We start from the raw sequence: 14,078 nt of genomic DNA on the forward strand, positions 1-14,078 counted from the left end.
TGGAGGAGGCAGAGGACTTTTAATGCAAGATGTATTGGCAAAACCTGAATAGAACATAATTTGGAAGGGCCTTCTGAAAAGCTGTTTGCATGGGGAAGCATTTGAAGACAAAATGTGGTTGTGCAGATGTGCATACAGGAGAAAATTAGGATAAAGTGAAGGACCTGAGTTGTGACTGAAGCAGAGACGCGTATGCGAGGCAGCCTTTCTATCAGTAGTAATTAATTCATTCTTCAGGGTGAAGTAATGGGTGCAGTTTTAAATTTAACCATGATTTTTAAAAACGCAGTCACACTTGGTGTGGTTGTGTTCAAACAATGAAAACCTTCAGCTTTGTAAGCCTTGGCTGTGGCGCCGGGTACTTGGTACCAGCTTGAGGATTTACACGGGGAGGCTGCGGGAGCGATGGTACACGCTGCAAAAACATGTTAGGCTCAGGGTAGTGGCTTGCTTTTCTAGAACTTTAATGTTGCTATTTAAGATAGCCAGGCACTTGTTTGGCAGCATAAGGGGGACACACACATCTTCATTTTGAATGAGAGACGTGTAAATGGGAGTGAGGGCATCAGTAGTCTACAAAGCCCCTTGGTGGAAAAAGCCTTCTTCTGGTGTTGAAGAAACATCAAGTACGAGGTGGTGAGGCTATGGAGAGCCCAAAAAAGAGACTGACTTGTTTTGTTTTCAATTTTATTTCTGCTTTAAATAGGCATTACAGTAAATGGTAATTAGTTTATCTTTTTCCAGTTGAAGATATATTTTGCTTCTTTAACAGGGCAAGAAGGATGTTTCCCAGATATTTAACAACATCTTGAGAAGACAAATTGGCACACGCAGCCCTACTGTGGAGTACATTAGTGCCCATCCACATATCCTATTCATGCTTCTAAAAGGGTGGGTGCTTTAATTTGATTTTCATTAAAAAGCATTGCCTGGAACATGCTGTCATGTTGCAGTTGATCTACTTTCTCACTTTTTTTTTTCTTTTCTTTACAAAAAAAAGGGGTTTCAGATTTTGTTTCAGAATTCGTATTTCTTTGATGCTGACTTTTCTTTCTGCTTAGCAGTATACATTTCAATGGCTGGCCTACTTTATTTGGCTGTTGCTTCTTCACCATTTCTTCATGTTGGAATAATTATGCACTGATTGTTTTTGACTGCTCCCTGTGAGATGTGTACTTCAGTTCTTATCCTAGACTGTTGTGTAGCATTGTTCACGACTGCTGAGTTTCATTTAGACCTTTTTGCATTTGCATGAGTGACATATGGTGATGTCTGTAAATAAACGGAGTCAAATGCTGGACCACCATGTGGTAAAACAGAGGGAAGGAAAAATGCATTAAAAGAATAGTTGTGTCTGCAGGGCAGACTTCTCCAATGCTTGTAGCCACATGTGAACTTCAACTTTAAATCAATTCAGTAATGAACTCCACTTTTTTCAGCATTAGATCTTATTTTTTGGGTTTTTTTTTGTCTTTTAACCTTTTAAGAAGTCACTGCTCAGCTGTAACCCAGTGGTTCCCAAGGTAAGTTGGCCAAGGAGGCGGAGTAGGCTGCTGTGTGGAGAGGACATCGGCTGTAGTTGGATTCAGGAGTGCACAAGAGCTGGCCTAAAACTCTGGAGATTTCTGTCCCCTTTACTTTTGGCTAAAAGCACCTTCTGTTCAGCTTTGCTTTTCCAGCCTTTGGAGTCTACTGTTTTCTTAGTTTTCTTGCAGCTTTAGGATTTCGTTTATTTTTCCCTAAGGAAAAGAGAATAAATGTGTTTGGGATTAAATAACTGATGTAGAAATATGTGCATTTATTAAGTGATCGGTACCAAACAATGTAGTTGTATGGTCACACTAGTAACAGCCATTCAAGAACATTACATAAGCCTTTAAAACTAATGATTCTTAAGAGAATGCATTTTTTAAAAATGTCTTTCTTTCTCTTGTTGTTGAAGATTTGCATTTTTACCATTTTCTCCACAGCCAGAGTCAGGAAAATACTTAAGCAACATCTAAGGCTTGTGCATGAGGAGGCTGCAGCAGCCCCCAGGGTAGAATTCCCTTCAGCCAGCCTCCCTCCTCTCCCAGGGGCAGAGGCGGGCCAGGAGAGGGACAGGCCCATGAGTCCTCTGAAGGAGTTGTTTCCTTCAAAACTGGCTGTGTTCCAGGACAGCTGAGCAGGGAAAAAAAAGGAACCAAGAGAAGTTGTCAGTACCAGGGATTTCAAGAGCTGTGAGCTTGTGTCTGAATGTGGTGGCTGTGGCAGGAAGGGGTCAGGACCTGCTGCCATCCTTGGAGGCACCATCCCTGGTGGAGAGCCCGGGCTGGTGGCTGGGCTGAGCTGTGTCTTGCTCTCACAAGTAAAGAGATTTCTTGTGATTTAGCTTTGATCTTGAGACTCTTGTTTCATGTTACTAAGCACTAGCTTCCTCAGAAAGAAAACCAGGAAGATAGCTAAATGGATTTTGTTTAGTTTGTTCAATAAAATTCACCCTTTAGATAAACCCCAAACTAGTAATTTCAGGCCAGTGATGATAGTTCTTTCGGTCACCATTAAGTTGTACACCTGTTTTAAATTTCATGCACAGGTACAGTAATTTTCTTCCCTTTCCTCTGTCTTTGCTTTGTCAATTTTTCACTCATTTTGCTTTTGCACATTGTCCATGTATCGCTACCATATGTCTGGGCTTTATTTAAAGCTGAAAATATTTTTGGAGCATGTCCCAGATATTTTTTTTGGCATCTGTAACAACCAAAAAATATTAAGAAGATAGTAAAGACTTCATCTGATGCATATTTGTTGCTGACAGACATTTTACTGGAGCTGACCTGAGCCAGTGGATGTAATTAAATGGCGTGATTTAAGTGCTTGTTTGGAGATCGCTGCTGCACGCAGCAGCATGTTGGTCTTAGTTTGGTCCTCAGGCTCCTTGTTCTTGATTTCTTGGCTATCTCTGCCAAAAAGAAATCACTGTACAAATCACTGTATCAGAATTGCCATTTCTGGAGTTTCTGTTAGAAAAGTGCAGTTGGAATTGATCAGCAGGAGTCTGTAAGACAGTCCTCCAGCCCTGATGCTATCTGAGCAGCTGCTGCAGAACAGTGTAATGATGTCAAACAGGATGTTGCCTTACCTGCCTTGTCCTGCTGCTGGGACTGCCTCAAAATTATACTTCAGTAAATGCCTCCAGCAAGGGTGGGGCCCTTGCTGCATGCAGGCAGCGGGTGGTGCTTGTGTGCAGTCATCTGCGGGAAACACACACTTCATGTTAGACACCACTGCTTGAAAATGTGAGTGGAGGACACATTTTCATAATTGTAATGCTAAATGCAATCTATGAAATAAAAATCTCCTTAAAGGAAAGTGGATTTGGCTGGCTGATACCATTCAGTGTTTGTTCTATGACACTATCTGGAGAGAAAAATAAATAAATTATACCATGACTACAAAAGAAACAGCCCGGTACTATTATGAAGGCTTGTCATTGTTTTGCTTTTATTGGATGCAAGAGTTCTTCTGCCCCCTGACAATTCCCAACAGCTTCAACAAAAAAGTTGCTTTTTCATTGCATAATGTGAGCTCTGTTGAGTGGGAAGGATCCTGGAGCGGAGCTCCCACCCAGCGTTTCCTGCCTAATACTCCAGTGGCACTGCCAGCTCGAGATAACTGTTCTTACCTTTTTGGCTTCATTTTACTTGTTGGCTACTTCCTTCCAGCTTCTCAGCTTTGGAAAAACACACAGCACATAGCTCACCACTTTTTTTTTTTTTTTTTTTCTTTGTAGATTAATTGGCCTTCCAGCTGCATGAAGGCTTGCTTTAATAGTATCTTGTTTTCTGTGCACACAGGCTTTGTGTATGGGTAGGATTTCAGATGAATACAATGTTTAGTGTATACAGACTTACTGGATATCTTCAGGTTGAATTTTTTCTCTGGTGTCAGCATATTGTTTTAGCCCAGAAATAACTTTGGTCCTTTTGTAATTTAAAATATTTCGTCTTTAGCACCATGAGGTACTCAAGTCCTGTAGAGGACTTAAAGTTTGTGGCACTTGCATTGTTTCTCATAAGTGACAGATTTTTATATATATATATATATACTTGCTATCTAGTGTACTCAGTCACTGCCCCAAGCTGTTCTGTGATGATCACTTCATATTACAGTGCAGTTAATGCTTTAATGGTATATTGGCTAAAGTTGCAGACTTCCCCCCCCGTTTATCCAAGGATAAACTCAAGCTATAAAAGTTAGTGTAAAACCAGATCAGAATATAGCTGTTTGTCAAGATCTCATGTCTCCCAGGCGCAGTGCTCTCCTAAGCTCCTCCCTTTGTTCCTTACCTTGAACCACCTTCTGCACTAGCCACACAAGTAGGATATTTTTTGGCTGAGATGCATCTGTGCTCTCAGTCTTGCCTCTTTCAGCCTCCACAGTAAGTGTTTAGAAATATTTCAAGTACATCATTTCCTTTTCTGATTGCCTCCAGCAGAGAGTATATGGAGGCTCTTTTTAGGCTGTAAGTTCATCTGAGCAGAGAAGAACTCAGTATTTTCTTTCTGCTGCAGGAGTCTGTCAGCACAGAGCACGAATTGCTCATCAGAAGCCATTTTGAAACACGTTTCTATAATTCCTGCCCCTTTGCATGTAAGCCTGGGTGCAGAGAGCATGCCAGTTACGACTGGGCAGCCTGTAAGCTTCTTCCAGGCATATTCCAGGAGCCAAACCCAACTCCCCTTACTTATGTGAACAGCCAAAGGTCCGTAAACCCACTTCCAGATAATGGAGCATTTGACCTAGAATGATTCTGTTGATTCTTAGGTCTTTAAAAGTTATTGTGCTGGAAACAATATAATTTGCTTTTTTATTCCAACCAAAATATTCCTTGGCCAACTGTTAAATATTTTCCTGGCTTCACTCTGCCTTTTTTTGCTTGAAACTTAGTATTCCTGTTAATGGACTCAAGGAGAGGTACGCCCCAACGGAAAACATCAGCAAATCTCCATTGTCCACAGACTTATAAATTCACATTTGCAAATGTTTCCCAAAAGGAAACAAATAGGGGCTTGAGTGCCTGCATTTCCTTGAGGGTGGGAAGTTTGGAATAGTGGTTCATTTTTCATTAAGCCAACTATTGTGGACACCAGGTTGAAGTATGCAGCTCTGGTATGCTCACAAAACACTACCATTCTTTTAAATTGCAAGCTGGTGGTAAATTTGAGGGCCCACTCACTCACAGCACAGATGGCATTTTGTGTTTTTCTTCTTCTTTTTTTTTCTTTTTTTTTGTTTTGGCCTAGCGATAGGAATTAATTGTTCAAAGGAAAAATGATGCTGATAAGCTCTGGGTGATAATACAGGGTTCTGATAAGAATATAACCAGCTTATTGAAACAGAGCATGCTTTCTGTCCCTTTGGACTTCATTGCTTCCACATGACTGAAGATTGCTGGAAGAAGTTCATTTTAAGTCCTTCCTGACTGCTGGATTTAAACCTCTTTTTTTTTTTTTTTTTTTTTTTTTAATTTCTATCAGTTTTGTTTCAGATTAATTTCAGCTTTAAACAAATCAAGACTTTATAGAAACAGAAGATGATCTGAATTGCCTCCCCCCTTCATTGTTTTCCAAGACTGAGGAGTGTGCTGGCTCCTGGCTATTGCAATGCTCGTGCCCTAACAGGATTGTAACTTGAGGAATGAATACTTGTCTCCTGAATAAAGTTGTAGCCTCTGTAGAGGAGGGATTGAGCAGAATGCATCCTAAACTGCAAAAAGAGATACTCACAGCTACAGAATCTTAATCCTGTGCAGAATGCCTGGATAGACGCTTCCTGTCTTCCTTGGCAGACATTAATATTCAAGAGCAATGTTCTCTAAAAGGAGAGTGGGAAGTGATGGATGGTCATGAGGTGTTACATTTTTCTTAGATAAACTGAGGAGCATTAAATCTGAAAAGGGAGATTGCTATATTGTATGGGCCTTGCTTTCTCATCAGTCCAAAAGGGTGAAGGAGCTCTGCTGAAACATTATGTGCTCCTCACAGTCTTTCCACAGAGAGAAGGTGCAATGCACATTTACATCAAAATGTGTTTTGGCTTTGAGGGCAGAGGTTTGTGATGGAAAACACTGGCAGCCTTATGTGCACATCTACTCCTTAGCTTCAGGCTGAAGTCCTGAAACTGGGGACTGCACTGTGCTGAGGATCTACTGTCCATGTGTTGTGTCCTCTCTGGCACATGTTCCCTATGCTACAAAGTTCCCCTTTGCTAGAAGAGTGCCCGTTTATCTTTGTTCTTCTAGGTTTTGATCTTTTCTGTCTCTTTCCATTATTCAGATATGAATCCCCAAATATTGCCTTACGCTGTGGAATTATGCTGAGAGAATGTATCCGGCATGAACCCTTGGCCAAAATCATACTTTTTTCAGAACAGTTCAGAGACTTCTTTAAATATGTGGAAATGTCAACATTTGATATAGCTTCTGATGCCTTTGCTACATTCAAGGTAAATTATTTGATACCTGCATCATAGTGTTGTGTTAAAAATGGGACTCGGTCAGGAGTCATCACTGAATGTTGTGTTGCCTTTAAACTGGGTGGCCTTTTTGTTGTTCCATGAAGGGTATAATTAATCCTTGGTCTGTGATCAAGTCTGCAAAGAATCTTGAATTCAATACGATTTACATTTCACTAATGGTCTTCATCTTGATAACCCAAGGTCTTTTATCCAACCATTTAACACTAATATTAATCACGTATTATGGACAGTTACTGTGTTTTCTCTCCCTGCTTTCCCCGGGAGACAAAATCACTACCCTTCATGACCACAACCAGGAAATAGGAGAAATAATGTAAAATTCACTTTTAAAATCCTCTCATTTTTGCTGATCATTCTGAGTTCAGCAGCCAAGTTTAGACTAATGCCAGGCCAGCTGGTTATTTTGCAACTTATTTGTATGTTTACTTTTATGACCCGTGGATCACTGTAAGGACTGTACTGCTAAGAGCTAAGCAGTTGAAAGCACTGCTTAGACTCTGTATAAAGTCTGTGTTATTTTATAAATGAAGTTGGGTGAAGCTTGCCAAATTTCTTGGAGTTTGTATGTCACCATCATCTTTCTGGCAAGGTGCTAGTATAGTCTTTGAGCAAAATATGATGCCTGTGAACTTAACGTACAGGGAAGACTTATTTTTGAAAAATAATTTAAGAAAGCTGGGAAAATTCTTTTAACATAAATACTCTTCTAAATATAGACCTGACTCTTTTTTTTTTTTTTTTTTTTCCTATCACTGACTTCCTTGCTGTCATAGAAACAAGTTGTTCATTATTCCCTCTCAAAGCTAATTAGAACCATGATTAGATAGACCTTAGGAATAACTGTAAGGAATGTTTTATAGAGTTCAGATCAGCAATTCGAGGCATACTGAAACCTGGCCTCTACTAACCTGCTGAATGCAGTGAAGATTTACATAATGGAGATAATGTGGCATTCTTCAGTAATGAGTTGAGCAGGATTACCAATTCAAACCACCTGTTTGTTAATCAATAGCAGCATCTTCCAGTCACTTTAAGTTGCGCTGTCCGGAGTTCGATAGGTAAATGTTATGAAAGTGGAAGTAGCACAGAAATACAGACAAGTAAAAATACATGTATAGAACTGTATAAAATGCAACTGAGGTATTTAAATCCTCTGGCGTTTACCCTGTGCTCAGAAGAGTATTTGTATCTGGTCAGAAAAAGTGCTCCTGGACTCTGTTCCCAGCTTGGCAGGAGCTGACTCTTTTGCCCAGGTCCTGTCTTGAGCAGGACAGCAGAGTGGGTTGTTAGTGATGGACAGTCTTCACCCCAGCCAGGAGGCACCAAGGAGACAAGGGTCAGTTAAGCTGCAGCAAGAACCACAGGCTGCTACAACCCTCCCAAGAAGGACTGATGTTGTTCACAGATCTACAGCTGTGGAACTTACTGCTGTTCCCTGTGATCTGAGTGTATTTTTAGGAGGATTTAAAAATAGGATTCTACATCCTCATGTGCACCGGAAAGAGGAGTAACAGGGTAGTTAGTTCTCAGACGTAGGGCCAAAATCACCTTTTAAAATGCTTGGAAATCTATAAACTGCATTTTTAAAAAATCACCCCTTCTTTTAAATTTCCTGACCTGATACATGGTCAGACCAGATACATGGAAATAAGCCAGTTGTTCATCTCATCTCCTATTTGTCTGTTACTCTGGAGAGGTGGAACAGCAAGAAGTGATATGGAAGCAATTGAATAATGAAATATGGAGCTACTTCATTTTTAATACCATAAAAATAAGTGCTATGATTGCTCACTGGTTGGATTACTGAACTCATGTATTTGGGTCTGTCTCCCCCATGTTGGGTTTGCAGTGTTGTCACTGAGGTGTCTGGTTCAGAGTGGAAAACCTTGGATAGTCTATGCTCCAGAGGAGGGCTTAATTAAATGTGTCATAAAGTCTGAGGATATTTATAGCAGGGAAATATTGGAATTTTTTTTATGATCTGGAGATGTACTTAATTAAATTCAGCCAGGTGTACTGCAGATAGGAAAAAGAGCTGCTAAAAAAGCAGAGGAAAGCAGCTTGTATTTAGAGATACAGTCAGCTGTGGAGGGTACCAACAGCACTTGGAAAGAGATTGAATACTGCTGCTCCCGCTTTCTCGTGTTTTTCCATGAAAAACTCATTTTGGATTATATTCCATTTGTGCCCCCTATTGAAAAATGTTTCACTTGCCTCCTAAGTGCTCTGCATAAAAGCTCGTGAATCATGTTTGTTGCATTCAGCCTTTTAAACTGCTATCATTGCAGTCCTTTTAAATAATGTATTAAAAACATGTACTGGATTTTATAGCACTCTGCTTTTCTCTTATAATTGATGTAAAAAATAAAGGGTTGGTATGTAAACGATTTATTTTATTTGTGAGGCTGTAGAAGATGTGTCTGTGCATCTGCTTCAGCTGCTCATCAGCTTTGGTCTCTGACTGTGGGTAAGGAAACCAAAGAAGAGATAGTGAAAAAGATAACAACTGATTCACTGAAAAAAATATTCACTTGAATGGACTTAATCAGACAATTTTTGTGATGAGTGCTATGTTTTGAAGGACGCAATAAGATAAACTGAAATGCCTCAAACTGGCCACTTCATTTCATAGCTATTGATCCGGTAAAGAGACTTGATATCTTCTGGAGCTGAACATTTGCATTTCTGTCACTGAGCACCAGCATTTCCATTCTGTGGGAGAGAATGCTTTAATTTACATTTTAATTAGTTGGCCTTTTAGCATGGAAGGCAAACCATCCAGCTGTCTAAAAAGTCTGCTACTGTTTGTGCCAGTAAGCCCACCTTGGGCAGAAAAAGAGCTGCAGAAGGGATTCATCCCACTACCTTCTAAAAGATGACCTGGTAAAACCCACTAAAACACATTTTGAGAATAAGATCCTGTGATTCGATGTAATAAAGGGACAAACAAGTGAGCACCCTCTCTCAGGTGACCTTTCACTGTTCTTTTCCAGGACCTGTTAACACGACACAAATTGTTGGTAGCAGAATTTCTGGAACAAAATTATGATGCTGTAAGTATAATGGTTAGAATATTTTTTTTTAAGCTCTTCATGCTTACCTAGAAAAAGTCTGCTTTCAGTAGTAGAGGGTTTCATGCTCCACCTAAAATAGTCAAAGGGGACTGCAAAAAATTTTGCTCTTACTAAAGGAGAATCCTCATATGGCATTTGAAATACAGGTACCCCCTCTGCACACGTGGGGACAGGCACCACGATTTCAGGTGGATTCATAGTTTAAAAGCAAGTTTTATTCCTCTTTCCACACATTGTATCTACTCATATATTAACAGAACTGTAAACTTTGTATGTAAATAGATCATGGGGAAAAAACATGGACATTTTTAAAGAGTTTTGTGCTATTCCAGCACCAATAGGACCATACCAGTGTCCTTTATAATACTTGAGGATAGAGGAGAAGAGTTACTGGAAGAAGTTTTAGCATTACTGGAAATTACATGTACCTAACTAGGAGACTAAGGTATGAGTATTCCCCTTGCTGTCCTAAGGCAATTAGTCCCTTAGTTTGCTGACATTTTTCACTTTGATTTTTTGGGTTGTTTTTGAACCAAATGTGAGTCAGAAAAATATAATTGGAGTCAATTAAAATGGGACTGATAAGAATCTTGGAATTAGACTACGGGTTCTGTTCTTATGTTACCTGAGGTATTCTTTATTTCATTGCCAAAGTGAAAAGGCCAAAGACTATTTCTTTAATTCTACAGTTACCAAGAAGGTTAAATAAAAATCAGGCTTATTATTGCTGAGTCACAAATGCAGCTTAACTGGAGCAAAATTAGTGTCTCTGTTAATCTTTTCTCTTAATACTGAAGCACTGCTCTGGAACAGTCCCTGTTCTACATTCATGAATATTTAAAGTTTTAAGTATAAACTATGGAAGTGAGCATTTTTTTAGATGATTCTTGGACCACAGTGTTGGGGTTTTTTGTTTGGTTGGTAGGTGGTCTGCACGTGCCATAGCCTTCCCTCAGCCGTCTTGACCACAAGATTCCCTTGGCCGAATCCTGCAAAAGCCATCATGCCCTTGGCTCACAGTGGCCCTTGTTGGGCAGAGAGCTTTAATGAGCTGCTCAAGGCAGGTGGCACCTCACAAAAAGAGGTTTTGGCATACACCAGTATGGGGTGCACCATCACCCATTTGGGGTATTGTGTTAAATCACAAAGCACATCATGACCATGATACCAGTCAGTGGATGTTACGTGCTAGACCCATGTGTCCTGTCAACAGATTCACCCTCCCATAAGAGGAGGTGGAACAGGCACTGTCTTACTTCTGTCCTAGTTGGCTTGCACCAGCAAGTGTTACATCCAGCCTGTATGTGGTATCCCTCTCTGCACTATTTGGAAGAGGAGTGTTCCTGGGCATTAATTCACTGCATGATAACCAGCCAAGAGAAAAGGCCATGAGAGCTGGGCCTGGCACAGCAGTGAAGTGTTAGAGGGTGGCATTTCTGCAGCCCCTGCTGCTCCTCTGGGATGGGAAGGACCAGGAGGAGGAAAGGTGATGGAGTTAAGCTTTTTTCAGTGATGACCAGTGATAGGACAAGGAGTAATGGATACTAATTGGAGCATAGGAGGTTTAAGGTGAATATCAGAAAAATTTTTTTTTACTGTGAGAGTGACAGAGCACTGGAACAGGCTGCCCAGAGAGGTTGTGGAGTCTTCTTCACTGGAGACATTCAAAACCCGCCTGGACACGTTCCTGTGTGATGTGCTCTAGGTGACCCTGCTCTGGCAGGGGGGTTGGACTAGATGATCTTTCGAGGTCCCTTCCAACCCCTATGATTCTATGATTCTATGATTCTATGATTCTATGATTCTATGAATGTCAATCAGATGCATTTGTGTTTTCTTGTTACTCTAGATCTTTGATGATTATGAAAAACTCCTTCATTCTGAGAATTACGTAACAAAGAGACAATCTTTGAAGGTAAAGCCAAGTCTTTCAGCACTTTCCTTCTGAATTTGAACTCCACATTATGCAGGATATCAAGATGCATGTATGGCAGTGGAGCAGCCATGTACTTTCTAACATAAAAGAAATCAGTGCTTGGGATGCTCTTCTTACTATGCAGAAGAGCCCATTGTGTCTTTTCTTTCCAGGATCTCTGATGAAGCACTGGACCATTTCTATGGAACAAGCCCTATAGTTTTTCCTCTTACCTCAAATCTGTGCTTTGGTTCAGAACATGGGTTAAAATGAGCTTCAGAGTAACATAACAGTCTCTGTTAGTCTGCTGCTGCTTGCTGCTACAGCACCAAGTCTGACATGACCTGCAGATGGGCCCAGATAGCTGTTAATGTAACATCGACACAAAGTGGAAGTGTCTTTGCGGGACAGCTCTGCTACACTTGCTTCTGTCCTAGCTGGCTCACTCCAGCTCGTATTACACCCAGTCCATATGTGGGATCCCTTTCTGTAATGTTTAGAAGATGAGCATTACTGGACATTAAGTAACTCACTGCAGAATAACAAGTCTAGTTACTTTTATTTTTTAAAGATAGTGACACTGAAAGCAAGCATTAAAATATGTCACTGCTTTCCTTGCATTCAGACATCATGTGGTGAACTGGGGTTTTTATCCTTGTGTCTATAGCTGCTGGGTGAGTTGATTCTGGACCGACACAACTTTGCCATCATGACAAAATACATCAGCAAACCAGAAAATCTGAAGCTGATGATGAACTTGCTGCGAGATAAAAGCCCCAACATTCAGTTTGAAGCATTCCACGTGTTCAAGGTGAGTTAGTGTGAGCTGTAGATATGGCAGACTTCTCCTCATGAATGTGTTTTTCAAGGTGGGCAAGAGAAAGCCCTGAAAAGTCAGGTTAAAGGTTGGTGTTTACAGTCGCTTGCAGTGTTTGAGAATGTCTCAACTGAAAATGTTTCTGTCACTCAGGCTCTGATATCTGTTTGCCTTCCTTCAAGTGAGGTGTAAAGCAGCATCATTTTGGCTTGTGCTGAATGTAGTCACTCAGATAGTGATAAGGTGGATGCCACAGGTGACAAAATACACAACTTCTAGGTTGTATGTAAAGCACCTTGCCCCAACTCTCAAGTAATTTTCTATGTGATTCTGGGTAAAGAAAAAAAAAAAGCCTTAAAACTCTATATTAAGACTAAAAGTAGATGGTGCTGGCACTTCAAAATTCACTTTTAAAATTCACTTTTAAAGGTATTACAAAGATTTAGTAAATCTGAGCTTTAAATGAGTTTAATCCTTCCATCTTTTGCAGTGATCATTAATGCAGTCTTAAACCATTACCAGACCCAACCCTTTTTCATGATGATTAATCTTAATAAGTGAAAAGTTCACTGTTTTGCTATCAAAAAAAGTTCTCTGCTCTGGGACAGAGGGTGAGTTGGATTCTTATGCAAAACTAATTGTAATTTGAAATGAACTCATTCCTTTCAAATTATATAACGAGAGTTGTTAATGATTATCAGAAGAGGAATATTGAGCCTGTAAGGGTATCCTTTCCCAAGATGGTTAAGAAAGATACCGGATCAGACCAAAAGCCATGCTACTGCAAAAAGGTTATGTCACCCTCCACAAATTCAGGATGGCTTGTTGAGTTTTGTACTTCTGCCATTTCTGATCTGGAAAAAAGCCTTCAGATCATCAGTGTGGAGGTTTAGAGGATGTGCAGCTTCTCCAGAAATCACAGAATCACAGAATTACTGGAGTTGGAAGGGACCTCTGGAGATCATCTAGTCAAACTCTCCCACTGAAGTAGGATAACCTAGAGCACTTTACACAGGACTGCATCCAGGCAGATTTTTAATATCTCCAGAGATGGAGACTCCACAACCTCCCTGGGCAGTCTGTTCCAGTGCTCTGTCACCCTCACTGTAAAGAAGCTTTTCCTCATATTTAAATGGAACTTCCTGTGCTCCAGCTTGTACCGATTGCCCCTCGTTCTGACACTGGGAACTACTGAAAAGAGCCTGTTTTCATCTTCCTTGCACTAACCCTTCAGATACTTTGTATACATTGATAAGGTCTCCCCTCAGCCTTCTCTTCTCCAGGCTAAAGAGTCCCAGATCTTTCAGCCTTTCCCCATAAGAGAGATGCTCCAATCCCCCAGTCATCTTCATCACCCTCCTCTGGACTCTCTCCAGTAGCTCCCTGTTGTTTCCAAAAAAAAAAAAAAAAAAAAAAAAGAGCTTCAAAGAGGATTAAAAAATAAATTTAAAAAATCCCTCCCTGAATAAGCAACTTGCTAAGCTGTTCCCTTGCTGACTTCCACCACAGTTAGCTGAACCACTATGAGTAACTTCTGCTCCCCCTCCTTATTAGGAGATACGTGGCTGCAAGATAAGTGAGCAGCCAGGCTCCAAACACTTGCAGCCTTTGAGATGCCCATGGAGGGAAAGGATCAGAGAATTGGGCTGTCCTAGCCACTCTCAATAAATTTCAGATTTCTATGTATGAAACACATGAATTGCTGTTCCAGCACTAATGATAGAGATGGACCAGGCCTTGGGAACAGCTGATT

At 40.5% G+C, this 14,078-nt stretch overlaps 1 protein-coding gene across 2 annotated transcripts in view; it reads left to right on the top strand.

Moving 5' to 3' along the window:
* Positions 1 to 14,078, top strand: part of CAB39L (calcium binding protein 39 like) — a 48,519-nt gene that overhangs the window by 26,385 nt on the left and 8,056 nt on the right. For both annotated transcript variants that reach the window (XM_051635165.1, XM_051635154.1), the window contains exons 5-9: positions 773 to 891; positions 6,318 to 6,486; positions 9,513 to 9,572; positions 11,443 to 11,508; positions 12,176 to 12,319. In XM_051635165.1, the coding sequence (XP_051491125.1) occupies positions 773 to 891; positions 6,318 to 6,486; positions 9,513 to 9,572; positions 11,443 to 11,508; positions 12,176 to 12,319 (558 nt within the window). The remainder of the gene's footprint in view (positions 1 to 772; positions 892 to 6,317; positions 6,487 to 9,512; positions 9,573 to 11,442; positions 11,509 to 12,175; positions 12,320 to 14,078) is intronic.

The sequence above is a fragment of the Apus apus genome, chromosome 1, assembly GCF_020740795.1.
Source record: "Apus apus isolate bApuApu2 chromosome 1, bApuApu2.pri.cur, whole genome shotgun sequence".
Lineage (NCBI taxonomy): Eukaryota > Metazoa > Chordata > Aves > Apodiformes > Apodidae > Apus > Apus apus.